The following is a 21,612-nucleotide window of genomic DNA, read 5'->3' on the forward strand; positions in this document are numbered from 1 at the left end:
TGGCATCTTCCCTAGTGGCCACCGGGCTGTGCACCGGGGCCCTAGCTCACTCCATAGACGCTACCTGAGATTTATCCGAACAGCTCTGAACAGCCGTGGAGGCCTCACCCGAGTCCTTGGCATCCCTACAATGACATGTTACCTCAGTGGCCCAGGTAGCCCCACAGAACCAACGAGCCCTGGACCTGCTCACCGCAGACAAGGGAGGAACCTGTTTATTCCTCAATGAAGAATGCTGCTATTATATCAATGAATCCGGTATAGTCGAAACCAATATCGGTGCCCTGGCAAAAATCTGCGACTCCTTTGGTGGACAGCATCGCCCTGGAATAAACCCCTCTCAGTGGTGGCTCTCCCCCTTAACGACCTGGCTCCTTCCAATCCTAAGTCCCCTTATTCTCCTCTGCCTATTAGCACTAATCATCCCCTGTGCTCTTCACTTCATTCAGGATCGCATCCCTGAGGTTTCCAGGGTCACTGTCAACCAACTCCTCCTGCATCCCTATACCCGCCTACCCACATCCAAAGGACCCTATGACGATGCCCCTTTGCCAGCAGGAAGTAGCTAGATCTGAGTCCCGCCCCTATTACACCAAAAAGGTCGGAATGTTAGGTTGGCAGGCTCCAGGAGTGCAGGAGGAACAATAGAAATGACGTCTTCCAGCCTCCTCCCCCCACCCTTTCCTTCACCCTTAACTCTCCCACCAAAAGGATGTATGCCCAGGTCACGTCTCCACAGGTAACCCGATACCCATGCAGGAAACAGATAAAAGACCCCCGCCAACTCCCTCCCAGTGCGACTTCCCCCCTCCCCTTTCAGGAGTCAAGGAACCTCACCCTAGGGTGCCCACCTCCTCCAGGCGGCAACTTCCCTGGCTCCCCTTCTCCTGAGCCCTGAAACTTCGCAGGACAGTGCCTTTAATAAATCTTGCCTTGCACCCACTTCTCCTGGTGTTGTGTTTATCTCGCCTATAAAACCTTACACTCTCAACTTCTGCAAAACACAACATCTCTAGAACCTTCACTGATGTGCCCAATCATGTACTCACTGAGGGTTTGTGTCTTGTGTGTCCTGGCTCAGCCAAGCAAAGTGAGGGAAGAGACAAGCTTGGGCTTTGGGCTTGCAGCAGAATGGGAAGATTTCAGGAGGAGCCAAGCATTCAGCTGCTGCAAGGGAGACAGCAAAGGAATTGGAGAAGAGCTGTAGACTAGGTTGGCAGATTTAGAAGACGGGCTGTAAGCCATGTTTCTGAGGTGGAGGGAGGGTGTGGATGTTGGCGGGGGGAGTGGTGGAGGGAGGGCTATTGGGAAGCATGTGGATATAAGCAGAGTCTCATTATCTCCATCTCCTTAATATGTGTGCTCCTAGATTGGGGGTTGTCACCAAGTTATTCTTTACGCCTAAAAAGTTTTCTGCTGGGTCCTCGAAGGCAGAACTCAGACCAGTGGATGGAAGCACTAGGGAAGCATGGGTTGGCTTCCAAGAATCACACTGCCAAGGTAGCTGGAGGGGTAGCTGGTAGACTTAGGAGTTGGCTACTGCCCAGTCTCTGATTCTGGCCACATGGTGATCTGTCTTTGGCTCTAGAAGTGTGGATGACTGCTAGATTTCAACTAGGGAGTAGAGAACAGGGTATGTGATAAATAGGCCATTAGTGCTGGGCTATGTTTGTGGCAAGACAAAGTATGTAGGACCCGTGAGACCTGAGAAACATCCATCCTGCCTGTCTGCCCTCTGACTTCCTCTTTCTGATTGCCAGCCTAGGCTCTGGACCCCTTCTGTCACAGGGCAGTTCACAGCCAGGGCAGTTCACAGCCACTGCACCTACACAGAAGGGGAGATCTTCCTGGAACACAGCTCTGACCACATGTTTTCCTGTTGAAGACTCCTTCGTAGCTGCCTCCACAGCAGGCTCTGTGGAGCCTACGGCAGAATTTCCTTCATTAAGTGAAAACAATTTTTTTTAGAGCTAAATGTAGTTATCATCTGTCACCATACAAAGTTATTACAATATTATTACATATGTTCTCTATGCTGTAGTTTTCATCCCCATGACTGATTTATTTTATAACTGGAAGTTTGTCCCTCTTAACCCTTCTCACCTATTTTGCCCATTCCTCCACTCCCCTTCCCCTCTAAAATGTTATATCTTCCCCTTCATTCAGCCTAGGGAAGGGTTCTTTCCAGCCACTGCTGCTTGTCTCTGGCTGCCACTGCATACTTTGTTTGATTCCTTAACTCTGCCTACCCCTCTGCATGCAAGTCTCTTCATCTGAAACATCTGTACTGGGACACTGACTATTCCAACCCTAGAGCGGTGGGAGAAACAGCAGTCTTTTTCCAGGCAAGTCTGGGGCCCGGGACAAGGTTGTTCTTCAACAGAACCCTGGCTGGGGGAATTGAGAGCTGTCATTGTTTACTGTGAGACCTTGGACAATTTCCTGCCCCTCCTGGTCCCAAGTGGCTTGCTCCATAGATCAAGGAGTACTTAGATTTGATGATCTCTTCTTCTTGCCCTGAAAGTAATATTCTATGTTCCTAAGAGTTAAGTTTGTACTAAGGTCTTGGGGGTGGAGTTGACTTTTTCCTGATCTAGGATTTCCCTTCTGGGGCTAGAACTTTGTGCCTGAAGATGCCTCACAAAAAAGACTCAAAGCATTATGATTTGGGCATAAATGCAAATCCTCCCAGAGGTCCATATTGAAGAGGACAGTGGAAGCTTTCTTGTGAGGAAGCAGAAGGAAGCTTAGCTTCAGTTTCATTATCTGGAAAATGGGTATAAAGAATGAGTAGCTATGACCTCTTTTGTTTGGGTTAAATGAGATAGTGGATAGGAAATTCCTGAGACACATAAGGTGCTTGTGTAAAAAGGTAGGTATTATTATGCTGATGGTTACCCCCAGAATTGTCTTTTGCTTTCTCCTCCAAGGAACCAAGGAAGCAGACCCATTGCCTGGTTTCTTTGATCCCCACCACTTGGTTTCTCTTCAGCCAAGTTTTGGGAGGAGTCAGCCAGGCTGTCTCTCTGTTGCCTGTGACTTTTGCTGAGGCTTTCTCTGACCTTTGGAGTTCAGCCCAGCCTGGCTAGTTGCTGGATGCAGGGTGTGGCATGGGGTGGGGACTGGCAGGGTGCCAGGGCTGCAATATAAAGGAATCTGGGGCGGCAGGAAGCAGACCAGAGCCTTGGTGGGTGCAACTCCAGCCATGGTTTCTGTCTTGCTCTCCTTGAGTCTCTCCGGTCTGGGCCTGTGGGCTGCTGGACTGATCTTGATCTTAGGCTTCCTCAAGCTCATCCGTCTGCTGCTGAGGAGGCAGATGCTGGCCAGGGCTATGGACAGTTTCCCAGGGCCCCCCACCCACTGGCTCTTCGGGCATGCCCAGGAGGTATGTAAGGAGGAGGGTTGGAGAAAGAAAACAGCCTCTTTTTCTTGATAGAATCTGGCCTAATCCCCCTGGGGCTGTGGAGGGGGTCCCTATGCGTGGACAGGGGGATGATGTTCTGGGAGCCATGGTTTCCATTCTGTTTTCCCACTGGATCTCCCTGTTCACTCCTGCCTTCTGAGCTGGCCCTGGGAGCGGGATCACTTATAGCCCACAGACTCCTCATCCTCCTCAAGCTCAAGATTCAGACAAAGTTCTGTTAAAGGCCCCGTGATAGCATTGGGAACACCCCCCCACCCCATCCCCAACAGTCCAGTAGAACTAGGTTATCTTGTTTAGAGCTTAAGCACCATCTTCTTTGTTCTGTGCGATACAAAGATTTCCATTTTAAGAAAATAAAAGTAAAAGCAGAGATGAGTGCTGTTACCTGAGAGCCCTCCTGGAGCATCTAAGTGGTTGGTGCTCCCAAAGGTGGGGTTCTTTTTGACATGTCTCTGGGCTGGCTCAGTGCCATGGCATCTTCCTGGGTTCAGATCCTGGCTCGACTTCCTGTTATCTCAGGGTGCTAGAGACCACCTTAGCATCCATTGTCAGAAACACCTCTAGCTCTCTGCCTTCATGGGATCTAGATAAGAGTTTTCTGTACATAAGACAAGGGACACCTGCACTGGAATCAAATGGGAGAAGCAGATTCCTTGGCCCCAGTCCCAGGAGATTCTAATTAACATATTGGAACTAGTGATCTGAATTTATTTATTTATCTTAATGAAACATTTTTTCCCTCCAGGTTTATCCATGTTGTTGCCTACGGCAGAATTTCCTTCATTAAGTGAAAACAATTTTTTTTTAGAGCTAAATGTAGTTATCATCTGTCGCCATACAAAGTTATTACAATATTATTACATATGTTCTCTATGCTGTAGTTTTCATCCCCATGACTGATTTATTTTATAACTGGAAGTTTGTCCCTCTTAACCCTTCTCACCTATTTTGCCCATTCCTCCACTCCTCTTCCCCTCTAAAAACCACCAGTTTGTTCTCTATGTTTGTGGGTCAGTTTCTCTTTTTGTTGTTGTTTGTTTGTCTTTTAGATTTCATATGGTGAAGTCATAGTGAAAACATACAATATTTGCTTTTCTCTGTCTGGCCCATTTCTTTTAGTGTAATACCCTCTAGGCTCATCCATGCTGTCACGAATGGCAAGATTTCATTCTTTTTTATGGCTCAGTAATATTCCCCTGTGTATATAGACCACATCTTCTTTATTCATTCATCTATTGATTGATACTTGGGTTGCTTCTATATTTTAGCTATTGTAAATGATGCTGCAATAAACATTGGGGTCATGTATCTTTTTGAATTAGTATTTTCATTTTCCTTGGGTAAATATCCAGAAGTGGAATTACTAAATTGCATGGTACAACTTTTTTTCATTTTTTGAGGAGTCTCCATATTGTTTCCCGTAGTGTCCATATGAGTATACATTCCCACCAGCTGTGCACGAGGGTTCCCTTTTCTCTATATCTTCGTCAAGACTTATTATTTCCTCTCTGTTAGTAATAACCACTCTGATAGGTGTGAGATGATTTCTCATTGTGATTTTGCCTTGTATTTCCCTGAGGATGAGTGATGTTGAGCATCTTTTCATGTGCCTGTTGGTTATCTATATATCTTCTTTGGAAAAATGTCTGTTTAGGTCCTCTGCCCATTTTCAAATTGAATTATTTTTGGTTTGTTTGGCCTTTGTTTTTGTTGTTGTTGTTGAGTTGTAGGAGTTGTTTATATATCTAGGATAGGAATCTGAGTTTAAAAACCTCTCCAAGTGTTTTGCTGGGCATCTAGGTTTGGGAACCCAGGTATAAATGCCAGAGACTAAGGCTCCTACTCCCAAATACCCTTTCCCTTTCACAGTCTCGGGGATTACCTCTCTTCCATGATTGATGCTGGGAATGAGCTTGACTTCCAGGAGAGAACTTCCCAGGCTTAGTCTTGCCACTACAAATAACTACCTTCTCAGGATGACTTAGTAACCTACATGCATCCTGGAGAAACCAAGGAAAGGAAAAGATGGGTTAGGGAGTTGAATCAGACCCAGGTTTTGCTCTCAAGGAGCCTACTGTCTAGAGGGGAAAACAGACACCAAGGTCTTCCCTGCTCCAGGTTGGATGGGATGCCTAACCAGGATCTTGCATCAGCCCCATGCTCTGTATATCAGTATTTGTCTCACTGGGTTGTCATCTTCTGTTTACTTATTCATCCTGCCTACTGACCATGACCTCTGGAGGATGGAGATCTACTCTAAATCATCCCTGTACCCTCAGGGTCCAACTCAAAGCCTCACACAGAGTGGGGATCACTGAATGAACAAATAGTGAACAAGTAGGGAGGGGTCTTGATAGAGGAGGCAGTGAAGGAGAAGACTAGTGGAGAGACCAGGCAGGGTTCAGGAGAGGCTTTGCTAAGTACAGAAGAGGGTCATGGGAAGTTTGAGATCTGACCCTAATGAGAGTGTTAGAGGCATTTAGGAAGATCTTCAATTCCTTGCCTTTCACATCCCTCCACTAGTACTTGCCTCCACCAAAGCTAAGCTTCTCCTCAGCCCACAGGCTTCTATAGGACAGGGAACTTGCTCCCCTACCCATGTCAGAGCTGGCTGCCCTCCTTCCCACAAATGCCCTTCCCCCCTACTTTAAGAGTGTATAGAGGGCTTGGAACACAGTTTAACTCTGGCTCCTTGGCTCTAATACAAGAATCTGGAGAGCTTTGGCACCAAGAAGAGCAGACAAGGGCTGGAGGGGAGGTTGCCCTTGGACATACAAAGGTTTCCTGGGGAACCACAGTGAGCCTGACACTTCTGCATTCCTCCAGGCTTTGTTACCTCTGCTCTGTCAGATCCATACCTGAGCCTGAGAAATAGGGAGTGTAGGGGCAGGGTTTGTTTTTCCAAACAAAGATGAGGTTCAGAAAAGGCAAGGTATCTGCTTATGTCCACATAGTAGCTCAAGAATTGAGTCAAGGCTGGGCACAGGATTCACACCTTTTCATGCAAGACATGATCTATCTTTACAAAGTGACTGTAAGTTTGATTCCTGGCCTAGTGATGGTGGGAATAGGAAAAGAAGGGTGATGGGGGCAGGTGTGGGAGGGTGGGGCAGAGCTGTCCATCAGGATTAACTTCTCCCTTCTTGTTTCTGGTTGAGGTCTTGGGGCCCTGGAAGCATCTACGTATCACCCTCCTCAATTCTCAGAATGTGACCCCATGAGATGGGGTAATGTCTTATTCTTCCAGGGTCTCCCTTCTTCTACTTGGGGGCCCAGAGAGGACTTTGCCCATAGTAGGTACCTACCCATGTTGTTGGCCTGAGGTTGGGAGGGGCCTGAGAATCTGGACTGTTGTCAGGGGAGGAGTGGAGATTGCCAGCTCCAAACCCAGGAAAGGTGATATCCTGAGACTGCATAGGCCTCTTGCCTGGCCCTGCTCGTCCCTGGGACAGTTCCCTTGACCTTGTGCTGTGGAGTGAGGAGCATGGCTTGCAGTCTAAGGGTCTGACTCATTTCTATTCAGTAGACATTGATGGACCCTCACTATGCTTCTGCTCTGTGCTTCCCTTTCCTCCTCAACAATACAGAGATAAGCATTTTTACCTTGTTGGTTTAGAAGAGGATCGAAAAAAGGAGAGTATAAATAGATACTTTGTAGACTGCCAGGCAGATGTCAGGTGTTAAATCCCTGTAGAGGGATTCTTTCTGCAAAACACCGAGGCATTTACTTCCTTCATCCTCTTTCTTCCACCAAAATCAACACAGCCTTTGGGAGACAGATTAAGTTTGTCTTTTCTCAAGCAACTAGCTGATCAACAACCCTGGGTCTGGCCCTCTGCTAATGGCAGAGGATAACGCATAAGACTAGGGCCAGACCTAAAGTGACTCAGTCTGTAAGAGAGGTGGATAGCACAGCACAGGTGTTCCAAACCCGTGGGCTCAGGTAAGGGATGTTGAGGTGAGTCTGAAAGATCCAGCTGCAGCCATCCATGGAAGTAAGTAAGGAAGGAAGGGTGGAGGACACTACCTGTGCAGAGACACAGAGGCCAGGCTGGAAAGAGCGTCAAGTGTGTAGGAATTTAATTTGTTCAACAAATATTTCTTTCTCAAGGTCTAGTGCATGCCTGTGTTCATAGCTCTATACTTCTGGAATAGTGAGAGGGAGAACAGAATGGAATGGACAAAGCTGGAAGAAGGTGGGGCAGATCACATAAGACCTTGTAGGCATGTCAAGAGGCTTTATTCTGAGTGCAATGGGGGAATCTTTGAAGGGACTCAAGCCAGGGAGTGACAAACTTAGATTTGTGCGGTAGAAATATCACATTGGCTTTGGGATGGTGGCTAGGTCGGCAGAAGACAAATAGGAGGTGGGCAGAGCTGGAAAGGGCTGAGGACGCCATCCAAGGAGATGTTAGTGGAGTGAACAGTGAGAAGAGAAGGAGTAAGAGGTCAGGGAGGCTGTCCTGGCACTGTGCGCGTGGGAGAGGCAGGTAGATGTAAGGGTGTCAGCGAAGACCCATGCATGCGCTCGGAAAAATGAGGCACAGGAGAGCTCTGGGAATTTTGTTAAACTGTGGTATCAACACAGATGGATCAGAGCAGAATTTGGAAAAATCACCAAAAGAGAGAAAAGGACTCGTTGAGCCACAAGACTGGATGGTAATCAGGAGGAATGAATTTCTATGTCTAAGTGTAAAAATGTGGGGCACTGAGACCCAAGAAGAAAAGGCTCAGGCCTGGCAGCACTTGTGTGTTTGGGCACATGACCGTTGGGTTCTGGATTTGGAGACTTTCCCAGGAATTGCTATATCTGGCTCTCTTAGTTCTGGTTTGTTGATTCCAGCGTAAAAGTCTCTTGGTGGACCTGCGGGGGGAGAGAGGCAGTCTCCACAGGATATCCCCTATGGTGCTGCCCTAAATCATGGGGAAAACTCCATTCCGTGTTTCTGGCTGGCATCAGGGTGGATGGTGGTTCCATTCCTAGGTATGTGAGGAGGGGCAGATTTGGGGGGAAGACATATTGTGTTCATGTTTGAAAAGGCTGGGTCTGAGGGCCCTGAAGGGTGTCATGCAGAGAGGTCCAGCAGATGGTTGGTCATATTTCCGAAGCTCAGGAGAAAGACAAACTGGAACGTGCTGTCAGTTTTGGAAACAGTCTCAGGTAGATGGCAAAGGAAGCCATGGGAGTTGGTAAGAGCCTCCAGGGAGAAGGTGCAGCATAAGAAGAGGCCTGGGGCTGGATCTGGGGGACACTCAGTCTTTGATTTACAAATAATAGGTGAGGAAGAGCTGTGTCAAAGAGGTGGGAAGGCACCTAGGACAGAGTTCTAAAAGAGAGGGGATTTGACTATGTCACAGCAGCTGGAAAACCTCTGGGCTCACCCGCCAGGTGGGTGTTGGTCACATTAGCAAGACCAGTTTTGGAGAGGTGGGGGCGAGGAGGAAGTGAAACTGTGAGACCGTTCTTTTGAGAAGTTATGAAAGGAGGAGGAAAATGGGGTGTGAGCTAGAAAGGAGGCAGAACCAAGGGAGGTTGTGTTTCATTTAGTAAGTGAGAGAGACTTGAGAGTGTTTTAAATGCAGATGGGAAGGAGCCAGTAGAGAGGAGGGGGTCTGTGGTATGGGGGAGAGAGAGGGACTGACTGATGGGTGAGGTGCCTGAGGAGAAGGCTGAAATCCAAAGGGTCTAACCTTGGACAGGCCCTGGGTACATCCTCTGCTGGAACAGGAGGGAAGGTGGGGAGGCTGGGTGCAAGGCATGTGGTTCTTCGGGTCTGATTGCTGACTTTTAGGGGCATCTTATCTGATGGCTTCTGTTTCCTCCATGAAGTTGAGCAAGGTTAATTTGCTGGAAGCAAAGAGCAGAGGGGTAGAAGGGAGTGTTGAGGAAAGAGCAGCTTTCGAGAAACAGATAGTGGCCAATGCTACAGGGCTTTCTAGAAGGCATTTCTGCTGATCTCTACTCAAATGTCCCCTAAGAGAGGCTTTCCCTGACCCTCCCTACTCCCTGTCTGCAGTAGCAGCTCTGCCCCTTATCTTGCTTTATTATTATTTTTTTTAGAGTTATTGCTACCAGAAATTATATTGCTGATGTATTTGATTCCTATTTCATTTCTCCCACTTGAAATGTGAGCTTGGGGAGGGCAGGACTTTGTCTGGTTCACTACGGTTCCCCCAGGAACTAGCATCAGGTCTGGCACTGAGAGTGGGTACTCCGTGCCCATTTACTAAATGCATGAATGAATCTCTGGGAGATCTGACTCAGGGCAGCAAACCACTCATACCGGGTGAGGACCAATGTCTACATTCCTGCGGACTTGGACACTTCTTGGGTCCATGCCCTCCTGCCTTCTTAGGTGTCTGGATGCTTCCATGTTTTCCCCTCAACCTGGTCATTCCTGGAGCTGGAACTCCTCCTGGTGCTGAAGATAGGGAGGCGTTGGGGGCATTGCATGGCTTTGGAACTAAAAGACCTGGACTTGAGGGTTGTGTGACTTTGGGCAAGACTCACCATCACTTCTTAGCCAATATGCGGTGGCTAGGAGAGCCATGGAAACCCATGTCATTCTCACCCAAAGTCCCCCTGCTCCTTCTCTTGAGCCAGGGTCCCTTCTGAGTTGTGTTCACACCTGTTTACATGTACTCACATGTACCTGTGTAGTAGTACAATTGTCTCTGAAAGGGAGGATGGAGAATGAAATCACCTATTTGTCATTAGGATTGGGGAAATCCCCTGTCTACTCCTTGGAGCATTACACATTAAATCTCCTACCTCCAGTCTCTCAATGGCTCTCTGCTTTACACCATAGAATTTATGTAAATGAGTCCATTTTTTAAAATTGATTTTTTAATGGTTATTTCAGAGATGCTGCATCTCAGTTGTTGTTGGTTCTTCCTGGTAGTTGTTTCTAACCCTTTAGCTTTGAATATACAGCTTTGTGGTCCTTGAATCTGGTGGGGGCCTATGCACATGCTGAGTGCTACCCAATCTTGTGGGGAGGTGCAGTGTCCACAAGGTAGGATGAGGAAGGGCTGAGACCAGAGCATTCACGGGCACCTACGTGTGTCCATCCCGGAGGGGGGAGGATCTGGGAAATCCCAGGACCTCCCTGGTTGGTGGGAGCCCAGGTGGCCCCAGAAAGTGGACTGGACACTAACAGAGAAGGCCACCAGAGATGGGGGGTGTAATGCAAGCTTCCCATGTGACTTGGGACAAGGTTAGGCTAATCCTTTACTCAGAGGTGGAAGATCTTAGGGCAAGCTCAGAGCAAATTCTTTAGTGCAGTTTGGAGCATTTGGGAATAGGATATGGCAGGAAATGTAGAGAGAAGGAAGATGTTGGGAAAAGGTAAGCTTGAAGGGAAGGGAACTACGAGTCAAAGGCTTACATTGTGCGGGATCCAGTGCCAAGCCTTTCCATACAATATACCAGTGAAGGGCTTTAAATGCTATGTGAACCTCAACTAGTAACACATGCCCTGCTTGATTTAATTAATGTCAACATAATCCTATAATGTAAGTTATCATTCCCATTTTACAGATGGGAAGAGTAAGATTCAGAGAGCCCAAAGATCTTGCCCAAATTCATGCATCTAAAAAATAGGGGAAATCAATATTCAAATACAGATCTTCCAAGCTCCAAAGATTGCAGGCTGTGAAGTCAATGCTCCCAGGTTCACATCCCAGCTCTCTGATCAGCCATGACTCTACCTCCTCACAAACTCCAGAGCTCAGACCTTATTCTGAGGCCCATGGGTGGGCAGGCCATGGATGGGTTTCAGGCCATATCTCTGAAAGACTCACTTGGAATAGGGGGAAATGGATAAGTAAATAATGGTCATCCCTGCAGTGGAATACTATGCAATTAAAGGAATTAAAAATATGGGAGGGGCAGTTAAAGGCTCTAGTTTGAAAAGAAGGACAAGACACATTAAATGAAAAAAGCCGGTTTCAGAAAAGTATTTATTGTGTACTCAATTTACAGAAAACACCGCTAGGGAAGTAGATGTGGCTAGAAACCCCTCAAAGAGCACACACCACCCACTGGATGATTTCCAATCTCATCTCAGGCCACGATCCCACCAGGTGGCAGCTCCTGGAAGACATCATTACTTTTTCCTGCCCCAGAACATTTGTGCTCGCTGTTTGCTCTACCAGGAATGCTGTCCCTTGCTCTTTGCACTGCCAGCTACTTGTCATCCTCCAGGTTTCCCCTGGAGGGAATGTCCTCTCCATCCAGGGGCCATCTTTGATCTCCCTCTCTCAGTAGACACTCCCTGCTAGTCTCTCCCGTAGCAGCATGTCTGCTTCCTTCTTCGCACTTACTACTGGGTGTATTCAAACTCCTTAATTGTTTGGTTGAGTCTAATGCCCATGGAATGAAAGGGTAAGACGCACTCCATCTTATGCCCTGAGACCTTAAGATAGTGCCCTGCACATAGTAGGACCTCAGAAAAGTATGTCAAATGACATAACAGGGGTAGAATTGAGCAGATTTCTGCATTGCACAGCAAGCTGGGGTTATCACTCTCATGAAAACAGCTTTAATGCCAACAGAAATCTCTTTCTCGGAGCAGCATAGAGGGCTGATGATAGGAACCAAATGGAAGCAAGCTGGCCAGCTTCGGGTTGTTGAGCTCACCCAGGTACAGCAAGAGGGTGGCTTGGACTTACAGTGTTGTCTCTGGGGCTGTAGAGGGAATTGACCCCAGAGATGTACAGGACTGTGGCTGACAGGAAGAGGGATGCAGGATGAGGGAAGGATGCTCCCAGGGTCTGTCTAGGCAGCCCCCTGCCTTCCTTGCCCAGGGAGGAAGTGACAGTGTGTTCCTGAGTATCCTGGCCTTCTGTCACCATTTCAGATACAGCAGACGGGGAGCCTGGACAAGGTGGTATCCTGGGCCCACCAGTTCCCTTATGCCCACCCACTCTGGCTTGGACAGTTCCTTGGCTTCCTGAACATCTATGAACCTGACTATGCCAAAGCTGTGTACAGCCGAGGGGGTGAGGACTCCCAGGAGTGGGTGGGGTTTCCTGAGAGCAAAGGGATCAGGGCTCCAAGTGGGGAGGTCTTGGGGTCCGCACCTTAAGTTTGGGTAGCTGAGGTCCTATTGATCCTATTGATCAATAACCCTCCTCTCAGCATCTGCTAGTTTCTGCATGACCCGATCTTCTCTTTCTCCTACAGATCCTAAGGCTCCAGATGTGTATGACTTTTTCCTCCAGTGGATTGGTGAGTGGACATCTGCCTTCCCCACCCTTGGTGCTGCATTACCAGGATCCTTCCCTGTCCCATCCCTCTCTGCCCAGTGTCCACTCAGTCTGTTATCTCATGTGGACCACCTGGCCTCCAAGTGCCCCTCCTAACCTTAGCTGCCACATGGGGGGACAGGAAGAGGCAAGAGAGCTCCCAGTTGGCTGGGGAAGTGGGGCTCAGGTGCCTTCTCCTTCTGGGTATGTGCTTTCCCCTGGAAAGGCAGAGCAAGGGCTCTGGAAAATACGTGAGTATGAGGAAGAGCTTTCTGGAATGAGAAAGAGCTTTCTGAAGTGGGATCCCAGGAGACTGCATTAGTGGTGTGGGCCAGGAAAAAGCCTGGGGAGGGGAGTGGTGGCAGGGCCAAGCCTGGTGTCACCAGAGGCTGCACAGCTGGGTGGCTGGAAGGCAGAGCTGGGCTGGGACATGTGACTGGTCAAGAGCACTGGGGTGGAGGCCCCAGGTTGCCAGGGTAGGGCAGGATTGTGTGCACTGACCAGCTTTCCCTCTTCCCTCTCTTCCCCAGGGAAAGGCCTACTGGTGCTCCAGGGGCCCAAGTGGTATCAGCACCGCAAGCTGCTCACACCTGGCTTCCACTATGATGTGCTGAAACCCTACGTGGCTGTGTTTGCTGACTCCACGCACATTATGCTGGTGAGCTCCCAGGGCCAGGTTCCTGGAAGCTGCAGCTGCAGCTTAAATAATGTCATTAGCAACTCATCTTTGAGGGAATGACAAAGGTCGTGGGTCAGATTTTGAGTTTCAGGGCTGTATAATCCCCAGAAGTTACCCAGACTAGTTTTCCCCTTGCAGAAAATTTCTCCCCAGCCTCACTACAGGCCTGACCATGCACAGGCTGTGCTGGGGCGATTCTCCACCCCTCTTCTTCCCTTAGGTAGCCTGCCTGGCTCAGTGTCTGTGTGTGCAGCGTGGGTCCACCTCCTGATCCCACCCCAGCCTGAAGCCCTTACCCCCACATTGCAGTGGGATGGAGGCTGGGCCAGGGACTTGGGGCATGGAGGAGAGGCCAGGCTGTGGGTCTTCAAGGGCAGAGTTGAGTGTCCAGCTGACTCCCTGATGTTACCCTCCACCTCTGGGCTCCAGGACAAGTGGGAGGAAAAAGCTCGCGAGGATAAAAGCTTTGACATCTTCTCTGACGTGGGCCATATGGCACTGATCTCACTCATGAAGTGCACCTTTGGCAAAGGAGACAGCGGTCTGGGCCACAGGTCAGAGGGTACTTGGGGCTGACCACCATCGCTACTCTCAGAGGAGAGAGTTGGTGGGACTCCAGGGCCCTGGTCTGAGAGGACATGGGGTCCTGCCCTAGGGAGCCCCAGCTTGGGCGGGAGGTAGGGGGAGCTGGGCCTTGCCCATGGTGGGGAGACAGATTCTGCCTTTAGTGGGGAGGCTTAATGGCAGGGAGAGGAAGGGCGGAAAGCACTTTGGTTGGGGCTGGATTCTGGAGTGGAGAACCCCAGGCTCTGCCATGCGTCAGGGTCTGAGCACTCCTCCCTGCTCTACTACTATGTAGGGACAGTAGCTACTACTCGGCCATCAGAGACCTCACTCTGCTGATGCAGCAGCGCATTGAGTCCTTCCAGTACCATAACGACTTCATCTACTGGCTCACCCCGCATGGCCGCCGCTTCCTGCGGGCCTGCCAGACGGCCCACGACCACACAGGTGGGCCTTTCCTGCAGGGTCCGCAAACAGGAAGCCCAGGGTCTAGCCTAGCCCCTTTAGGCCTCTCTTGACCTCTGCCATTGCAGGACCTCCATTCCCCTTTGGGTAGAGGATGGGTCCCCAGGCAATGACACTCTGTGCTCCTGACCCAGACCAGGTCATCAGGGAACGAAAGGCAGCCCTGAAGGATGAGAAGGGGCAGGAGAAAATCCAGAGTCGGAGGCGCCTGGACTTCCTGGACATTCTTCTGGGGGCTCGGGTGAGTGAGGATACAGTTGGCCACCCCCAACTGAGAACTCGTCCCAGAGGGGTTTACAGACCATTTTCCTGGGACAGGGCTCACTGGACAGCAGCAGGGGCTGTTAAGCATTTCCCTCCTTTTCCCCCAGCAAATACGACCTGTTCCTTTTCTTCTGATGTGCATCAACAAAGGCTCAGAGACGGCAAGGTGCCGTTGTGGCTGGCTGCCGCACTGGGGAGAGATGTAGGGAGGTCAGGTCATGTGCTAGAAGTCCTAAAGACCAATTCTAGACTTTTTTTTTCTTGGGGAGGGTGAGGAGGTGAGGGGTAGGGGCAGAGGGAGAGGGAGAGAAAGAATATCCTAAGCAGACTCCACGCTCAGTGCAGAGCCAGATGCAGGTTCCATCTCACCACCCTGAGATCATGACCAGAGCCAAAATTAAGTCGGGCGCTCAATCCATTGAGCCACCCAGGTGCCCATCAATTCTAGACTTCTAATACTGAAGAACCTTAGAATCTTGGATATCTATTCATTCATTCATCCATTTATTCATTCCTTTATTCATCCACCCTCCAAACTTACTAACCCTTACCCTGGGTTAGTTTCCATGCAGAAGATGAGAAAGACTTGGCCTTGCCCTCCATATATTTACAGTGTAGTGGAGAAGATAGGAGGTGGACGTTGACAAAGACCTCTCCTCTGCCAGGTGATATTCTTAGCAGAATTGACAGTTAGGGCTGGGTAAGGTCACAGGTCTACTTGGACAGAGGGATCAGGGAAGGTTTCCTGGAGTAGGAGGCATCAAGCTGTGCCTGGGAGGACAGATAGGATTCTGGGGAAGGCCTCAAGCTCCGCTCAGTAATGGACTTTCATTTGACAACTGTTATGAGGTCTTGGTACTTATCTCCAATGCCTTTGGCTGTCCCATCATGCCTTCCCCAACACAGGATGAAAATGGGATCAAGTTGTCAGACGCAGATCTGCGGGCTGAGGTGGACACATTCATGTTCGAAGGCCATGATACCACCACCAGTGGCATCTGCTGGTTTCTCTACTGCATGGCCCTGTACCCCGAGCACCAGCATCGTTGTCGTGAGGAGGTCTGCGAGATCCTTGGGGACCGGGACTCCTTGCAGTGGTGAGCAAGGCTGTGGGTGAGCCCAGTCTGTCCTTCTTCCCTGTACCAGGGATGCCCTGCATCTATGCTGCCCGGTGTCATCTTTGGGTGACACAGGACGATCCTGGGAACAAGGTGAGGGTGGTGGCAGTGTCCTGTTTCCTCCAGTGCTGTGTTTTTTGAGGGGGATCTCTGCGGATACAACCCTGAGCCCATTCTCCCACAGTGGAGCCCCTTTCAGGTGTTAGACTCCCACTGACAACTCATAGATAAGAATCCGGGCAACTCTCCCAGATTCTTATCTATCCTCCTAGGCACAGCTTGGATGCCTCCTACTCCAGGAAACCTTCCTTGATCCCTTTGCCAGTGACCGGTGAACTTTTTGTGTGCTGACTCCCTCTGCTGGCAGAACCTGACTACCCTTCTGGGTTGCTAGATGGAACAGCAGGCTCTGGGAGAGAGAAAGGAGGGAACTGGGCGTGAATATAGCTGGGATACCTAGGGACCTGAACCCCGCTCTGGCCTACCTGCCTTTGAATGGCCACGTGCCACCTGTAGACTCATCTGGTGAAGAAGAAAAGGCTGTTTCCCAAACCCCATCACTTAAAATCTTTCGATTGTTCTCTGATTCTTGGTTCAAACTTGAACTCATTGACATGACACCGACTGATGCTGACCTCTCTTGGCAGTGTGCATGGTCTCTGGGGCTCTCCCGCAGGTCCCTCTTTCCCTACCTCCTCCCCTCAGGCCTTGGCCTCCTGTCACACACCTCACCTTTCTCTCTGGCTCCTGTGTTACCTCCAGCATCAGGTTAGCTACACATCACAGCACAAGATGTCTGACGTCTCCATCACCCATTTTTATTGGCCTGATGCTGGAGACCTCCCAGTGTCTAGCCAAATGTGAGGGCTGGGAGGAGCCAAGGTGCTGCCCTTGGGATGTTTTTAGAAAGACAACTCACATAGGCAAATATCTAGAGAAAACCTCAGACTGGAGTAAGACTGAGAAGCTGTGTGGACAGCAGAGGAATCAGAAGGGGTGGGGCTTGAGCTGGCTTTCCAAGGAGGAGTGAAACTCAGATCAGCAAAGGAAGAGAGAAATGGGCCTTCCAGGTTAGGTAACAATAGGAACACGGCCTGGAGACGGGGAGTTAAAATATTTATTTATGTTATTTTTATTTCATTTCATCTAGAAGTTGGAGAAACTTCAAGGATACTTATTCAATACTATAGTAAAACACAAAAAGGAAAGAATGAGTACTGGTATATAATACTTTGTTAATGCTCATTGAAAATCTCTTCTCCCAGTTTGTAACCTCCCATTTCATGTCCCTTAAGGTGTGTGTGTGTGTGTGTTTAAGATTTTATTTATTTATTTTTGAGAGATAGAGAGCAAGTGCACAGGGTGCAGGAGAGGCACAGGGAGAGGGAGAAACAGGCTCCCCACTGAGCAGGGAACCCGATGTGGGACTCGATCCCTGGTCCTTAGGTCATGACCTGAGCTAAAGGCAACGTTTAACTGACTGAGCCACCCACGTGTCTATGGTGTCTAAGGTGTCTTTTGATGAATACAAGTTCCCAGTTTTAATACAGTCAAGTATATCTAAAAAAAAAAAAATTGAAGACTAGGTGGAAAAGCCTTAGGGTTTGGGACTCTATAATAAAGTGCTGTGCAATAGTCATGATTGGGCCACATTTTGGACTGAGCTTCCTGTTGGCAAAGGAGAAAAAAGATACATAATTTTTGATTTTTACCTGAGCTTGTTGCTGTTCATGCACTTATAACTTCATTCAACCAGTGTATATCAGCCCCTGTTTTTTTCCACCTTAGTTCCACAGGGGAAACTAAGTGGAACCTAAATTGTCCCTTGTGGGGCTTCTATGGGGCCTTACGGCACAGGAGTGACTTTGTCTTGATGGCTGGGTGCACATACAGCTCTAGGGTCCTGTAGTTCCCTTCCTAGCAGTAGAGATGAGGGAGAGATGGAGAAAAGAGCCAGGAGCCAGAACCCCTGGATAGGAGTGGCTACCCCATGTTTAATCTGGTCTGGGCACTTGAAGCACTTGTGTCCCTTCCATTATTGGACATGTGATGGCAGGTAAGAGGGGAAGGTGGGGCTGGAGCCTGCCTTCCCGTGGAAGCCCCTTGCTTCCCATCTCCAGAAAGGTCTGGTTGTATTGCTGGCAGGGATGATCTGGGGAAAATGACCTACTTGACCATGTGCATCAAGGAAAGCTTCCGCCTCTACCCACCCGTGCCCCAGGTGTACCGCCAGCTCAGCAAGCCTGTCAACTTTGTGGATGGCCGCTCCCTACCTGCAGGTGAGTTGGAGTGGACTTGGGGTTGGAACTGGAGTCCTTGTGGATGCTTCTCTGACAGACTCTGTGCCTTTGGTCAAATCTTAGCACAAGTGGGGAAGAACTCAGGCTTTGTGTTTGGTCTGGGTCCTAATCCTGGTTCTACAATGTATGGGTAAATCCCTCTACCTCGAGCTTCTGTTTCCTCTTTTATAAAATGGGGACAAGAAGAGTATTTGCTTGACAAGGTTGTTTTCAGGATTAAAGAGACAATATTCTTCAGGGCTCTCATGTACCGCCATGTAGGTTGTGACCTGAACAACTTCAGGAGGCACCATTCACATAGACTATGATGACGTTCATTGCACAACCTATACAGCTGTATGTGGTAGCTTTGTAAGGAGGTTTAACTCTGTATCTGGCATACAACGTGCACCCAATAAATGGTGGCTGTTACTATTAATAGCATAATGTCAAGAATAGTAACTTCCTTTCAGTTATTTGAAAGCACAAAGTGTTGTAATGGACCTTGCCTGTCCTACCTCACAATGAGGTAGGTTCAGTTCTTTTTTCTCTCCCCATTCCACAAATGTCTATGTTAGGTGCTGTGTCCAGTGCTGGGGCCAGAGGAAGTAGATATGATGATGGTCAAAAGCACTTTGATGTCTTGTGGGTGGTCATGAACCCTCCCTCAATGGCAGTGCTCAGGCAGGGGCTGGTGTCCAGTTAGAAGGATACCAGGGAAGTTTGGCCCTGTGAGGAGGTAGCTGAAGCTCTCTCAGGACCACCTAGCTACCAGGCCTTTGTTCTGTCCACAGGCAGCCTGATCTCTCTGCACATCTATGCCCTCCATAGGAACAGCGCAGTGTGGCCTGACCCTGAGGTACCACATCCCTGGGTCTGGAGGTCAGATGGGGTAGGAGGCTATGGAGGTCACTCTCCCCAGGACCTGGCAGGTATTTAAGCAAGTCTTGTCCTCTCAGGTCTTTGACCCACTGCGCTTTTCCCCTGAGAATGTGGCCACACGCCACCCCTTCGCCTTCATGCCCTTCTCTGCTGGGCCCAGGTAAGGAGTGGACCAAAATCCCCAGGGCCCCAGGAATGGGAGGGGAGAATGGAGGATTTTGTGGGGAAAGCATCATTTTGGGAACTCCGTGACAAAGGGGCCGCCGCTGGGTTTTTGATGATCTTGAAGTAGGGTAAGTTCCAGGGACCTTCTTCTTGCCGTTAGCATATTCATGTCCCTGGCAAGTGGTGGGCTGGCTGAGTCATTCCAAGAGAGGCCCCCCAACCAGAATTCCCAATGTGAATCTACTCAGTCTGGGGCCCTCACTCTGTTCCCAAGATCTGTTTCCGAAGCCCCAAGTCAATCAACCAGTCAGCCAATTATTTATCCACAAACAGTTATTGTGTTTTCTAAGCCACTGGTTTTTCTTGGCCACTAAGAACGCTGGGTTTTCTCACTCTGGACACACCACAGTCTGATGCCACCTTGTGCTACTCACTGTAGGAACTGCATTGGGCAGCAGTTTGCCATGAATGAGATGAAGGTGGTCACAGCCCTCTGCTTGCTCCGCTTTGAGTTCGCCCTGGACCCCTTGCGGCCCCCCATCAAGATGCCCCAACTGATCCTGCGCTCCAAGAATGGCATCCACCTCTGGCTGAAGTCGCTGCGCCCAGGCTCTGGGTAGTAGCTTTGCTGAGAAGAGGGTCCCAGACAGCCCAGACACTGCCCTCCCCAGGCTGGATTGTAGAGTAGTTGCGGCTCCCTGTCTTTGAGAGGCTTGTAATTTACATGGGGAGAAGGTACCCACATAAACAATCACCTGGAGGGCAGTGCCATGCAAGCATGTGTGTCTGGAAATGCTTAGTACGCCTGTACTCTAGAGCTCAACCATTCATTCAACAAACATATGGTGAGCACCTATTTGCTTCTAGAATCTTCCTTTATCTCCCATAATTGGCAGTCTTTCTAGAATGTAGCAGAAACTTACATGCCAGCCGTGGTGACACAATGAACACAATGGAAGCTGTGTCTCTTGGGTTTTATGATTATGATCAGGCCCTCATCCACTCCACACGAAAGAAGGATGGCTTTGGGGGCTTGGCCCTTCATTGAGATGTATTGCTCTGCTTAACTGTCTGTGCATGTGTGTAATATAACAGACGTGAGGTAAAATTGCATAAACAAAAAATGTATAGGACTATCGATTTCTAAAACAAATTCCCAAGTAACCACCACTGAAATCTAGGAATATGGAATATGATTTCTCAGGTGTATCTTCTGCCCCTCTTGAGACAGGTCTCTCTAGCATTCCTGCCATTGGCAGCATCTATGCCATTGTCACCTGGTGCTCTGGGTGCTCAGGCTTTTGCTGAAGAAGGTAGCAGAGTGGCATTTAAGGGGGGTTTCCTGGAAGACACAGTGCTTGAATCAAGCCTTGAGGCAGGTGAGGTAGAAAGGTGCAAAGAGTGACTTTGGGGGAGGGCCTCAGGCTGGGGCCATGTGATGAATTAGAGAGTCTTCTTCAGTACTCCCTGCAGCAGCTGCCTGATGCCTGGGGTCCCATGTATCTCTATGGTCCTAGGTATAAGGCCTTTAGCAGGTTCTAATCCAGGAATTAGACAACAGTGAAGGGGAGGACACTGGAGAATAAGGGGCCTGATAAGTGAGGGCAATTCTAGCCCTGGGACTTGGAGATATCTATATTTGCCCTGGGGATGTACCATCTGGAGACACATCCTTCCTGCTATTGATGCTTCCCCTCTTAGAAAAAGACCACAGCCTGGGAAGGTTGGCTATGGGCCACCTGCTCATCCTGCAAAGCCCTGTCAAGACCCAGACCTCCTTGCCCACCTGAGGCTGGGATGCAGAGGCCTCAGCAAGGGTGTCATCCATGCCACCAACTTCCCTCTCTGTCCTGACCCTGGATAGACCTTTCTCCATAGAAGCAGAGGTATATATCAATAGTCATCATCTGAGGGCAGAACCAGAGGTCATAACCACTTGTAGCCCATGGGTGGCACCCAAGTCTAAGACTTGTTACTTCCCTCATCTCTGGATTGTCAAGAGACCTATGAGGCAGGACTTACCCTAATTCAATGTCAGAAGAAGGAAACTGCCAAGATGCTCATCAGAAAATAGCTTGCACTGAGGCCTTCTGACTTTGACCTCTTTTGACCAAGACTCCATAGGTGTATTGACTGTCTCTTTGAGAGTTTATGTTGATGGGAAATGGAGCTGAGAACTCCAGAGCTTACAGAAGGGGGAGGCTCCACACGGGAGGGGAGGACCAAGGCAGCTGACTAATGGACACCAAAATGAACTCCACTTAATCCTTCCAGCCCTCCAAACATACCCTGTTTTGGGTGCCTGGGTGGCTCAGTTGGTTAAACATACCCTGTTGCCTCCTACGACCCCAGGCCTTTGTTGTGCACATGCGTGGTAGAGTGTAGAGTGTGTGAGTGGTACGCACACGTGTAGTTACACATATATGTGTCATGGGAGTCGTGTATATGAGTGTGAACTCACCCTAGGTTTTTTCCTTTGCTTAGAGCCAGCAGTCAGCAGCCAGCAGACCACTTCTTGGTCAC

The 21,612-nt window shown here is 49.3% G+C and overlaps 1 protein-coding gene across 1 annotated transcript; it reads left to right on the top strand.

Moving 5' to 3' along the window:
• Positions 1–3,166: 3,166 nt before the first annotated feature.
• LOC116879422 (cytochrome P450 4B1) lies at positions 3,167–20,213 on the top strand. Its single transcript, XM_032877696.1, has 12 exons — positions 3,167–3,385; positions 12,286–12,427; positions 12,612–12,656; positions 13,204–13,331; positions 13,782–13,906; positions 14,212–14,363; positions 14,516–14,622; positions 15,552–15,742; positions 17,909–18,042; positions 18,837–18,901; positions 19,002–19,084; positions 19,529–20,213. The coding sequence occupies exons 1-12, from the start codon at positions 3,206–3,208 to the stop codon at positions 19,707–19,709; spliced, it is 1,533 nt and encodes a 510-aa protein (XP_032733587.1). The 5' UTR covers positions 3,167–3,205; the 3' UTR covers positions 19,710–20,213.
• The last annotated feature ends 1,399 nt before the right edge of the window (positions 20,214–21,612 follow it).

This window comes from Lontra canadensis, unplaced genomic scaffold, assembly GCF_010015895.1.
Source record: "Lontra canadensis isolate GAN:19392208 unplaced genomic scaffold, GSC_riverotter_1.0 scaffold60, whole genome shotgun sequence".
NCBI lineage: Eukaryota > Metazoa > Chordata > Mammalia > Carnivora > Mustelidae > Lontra > Lontra canadensis.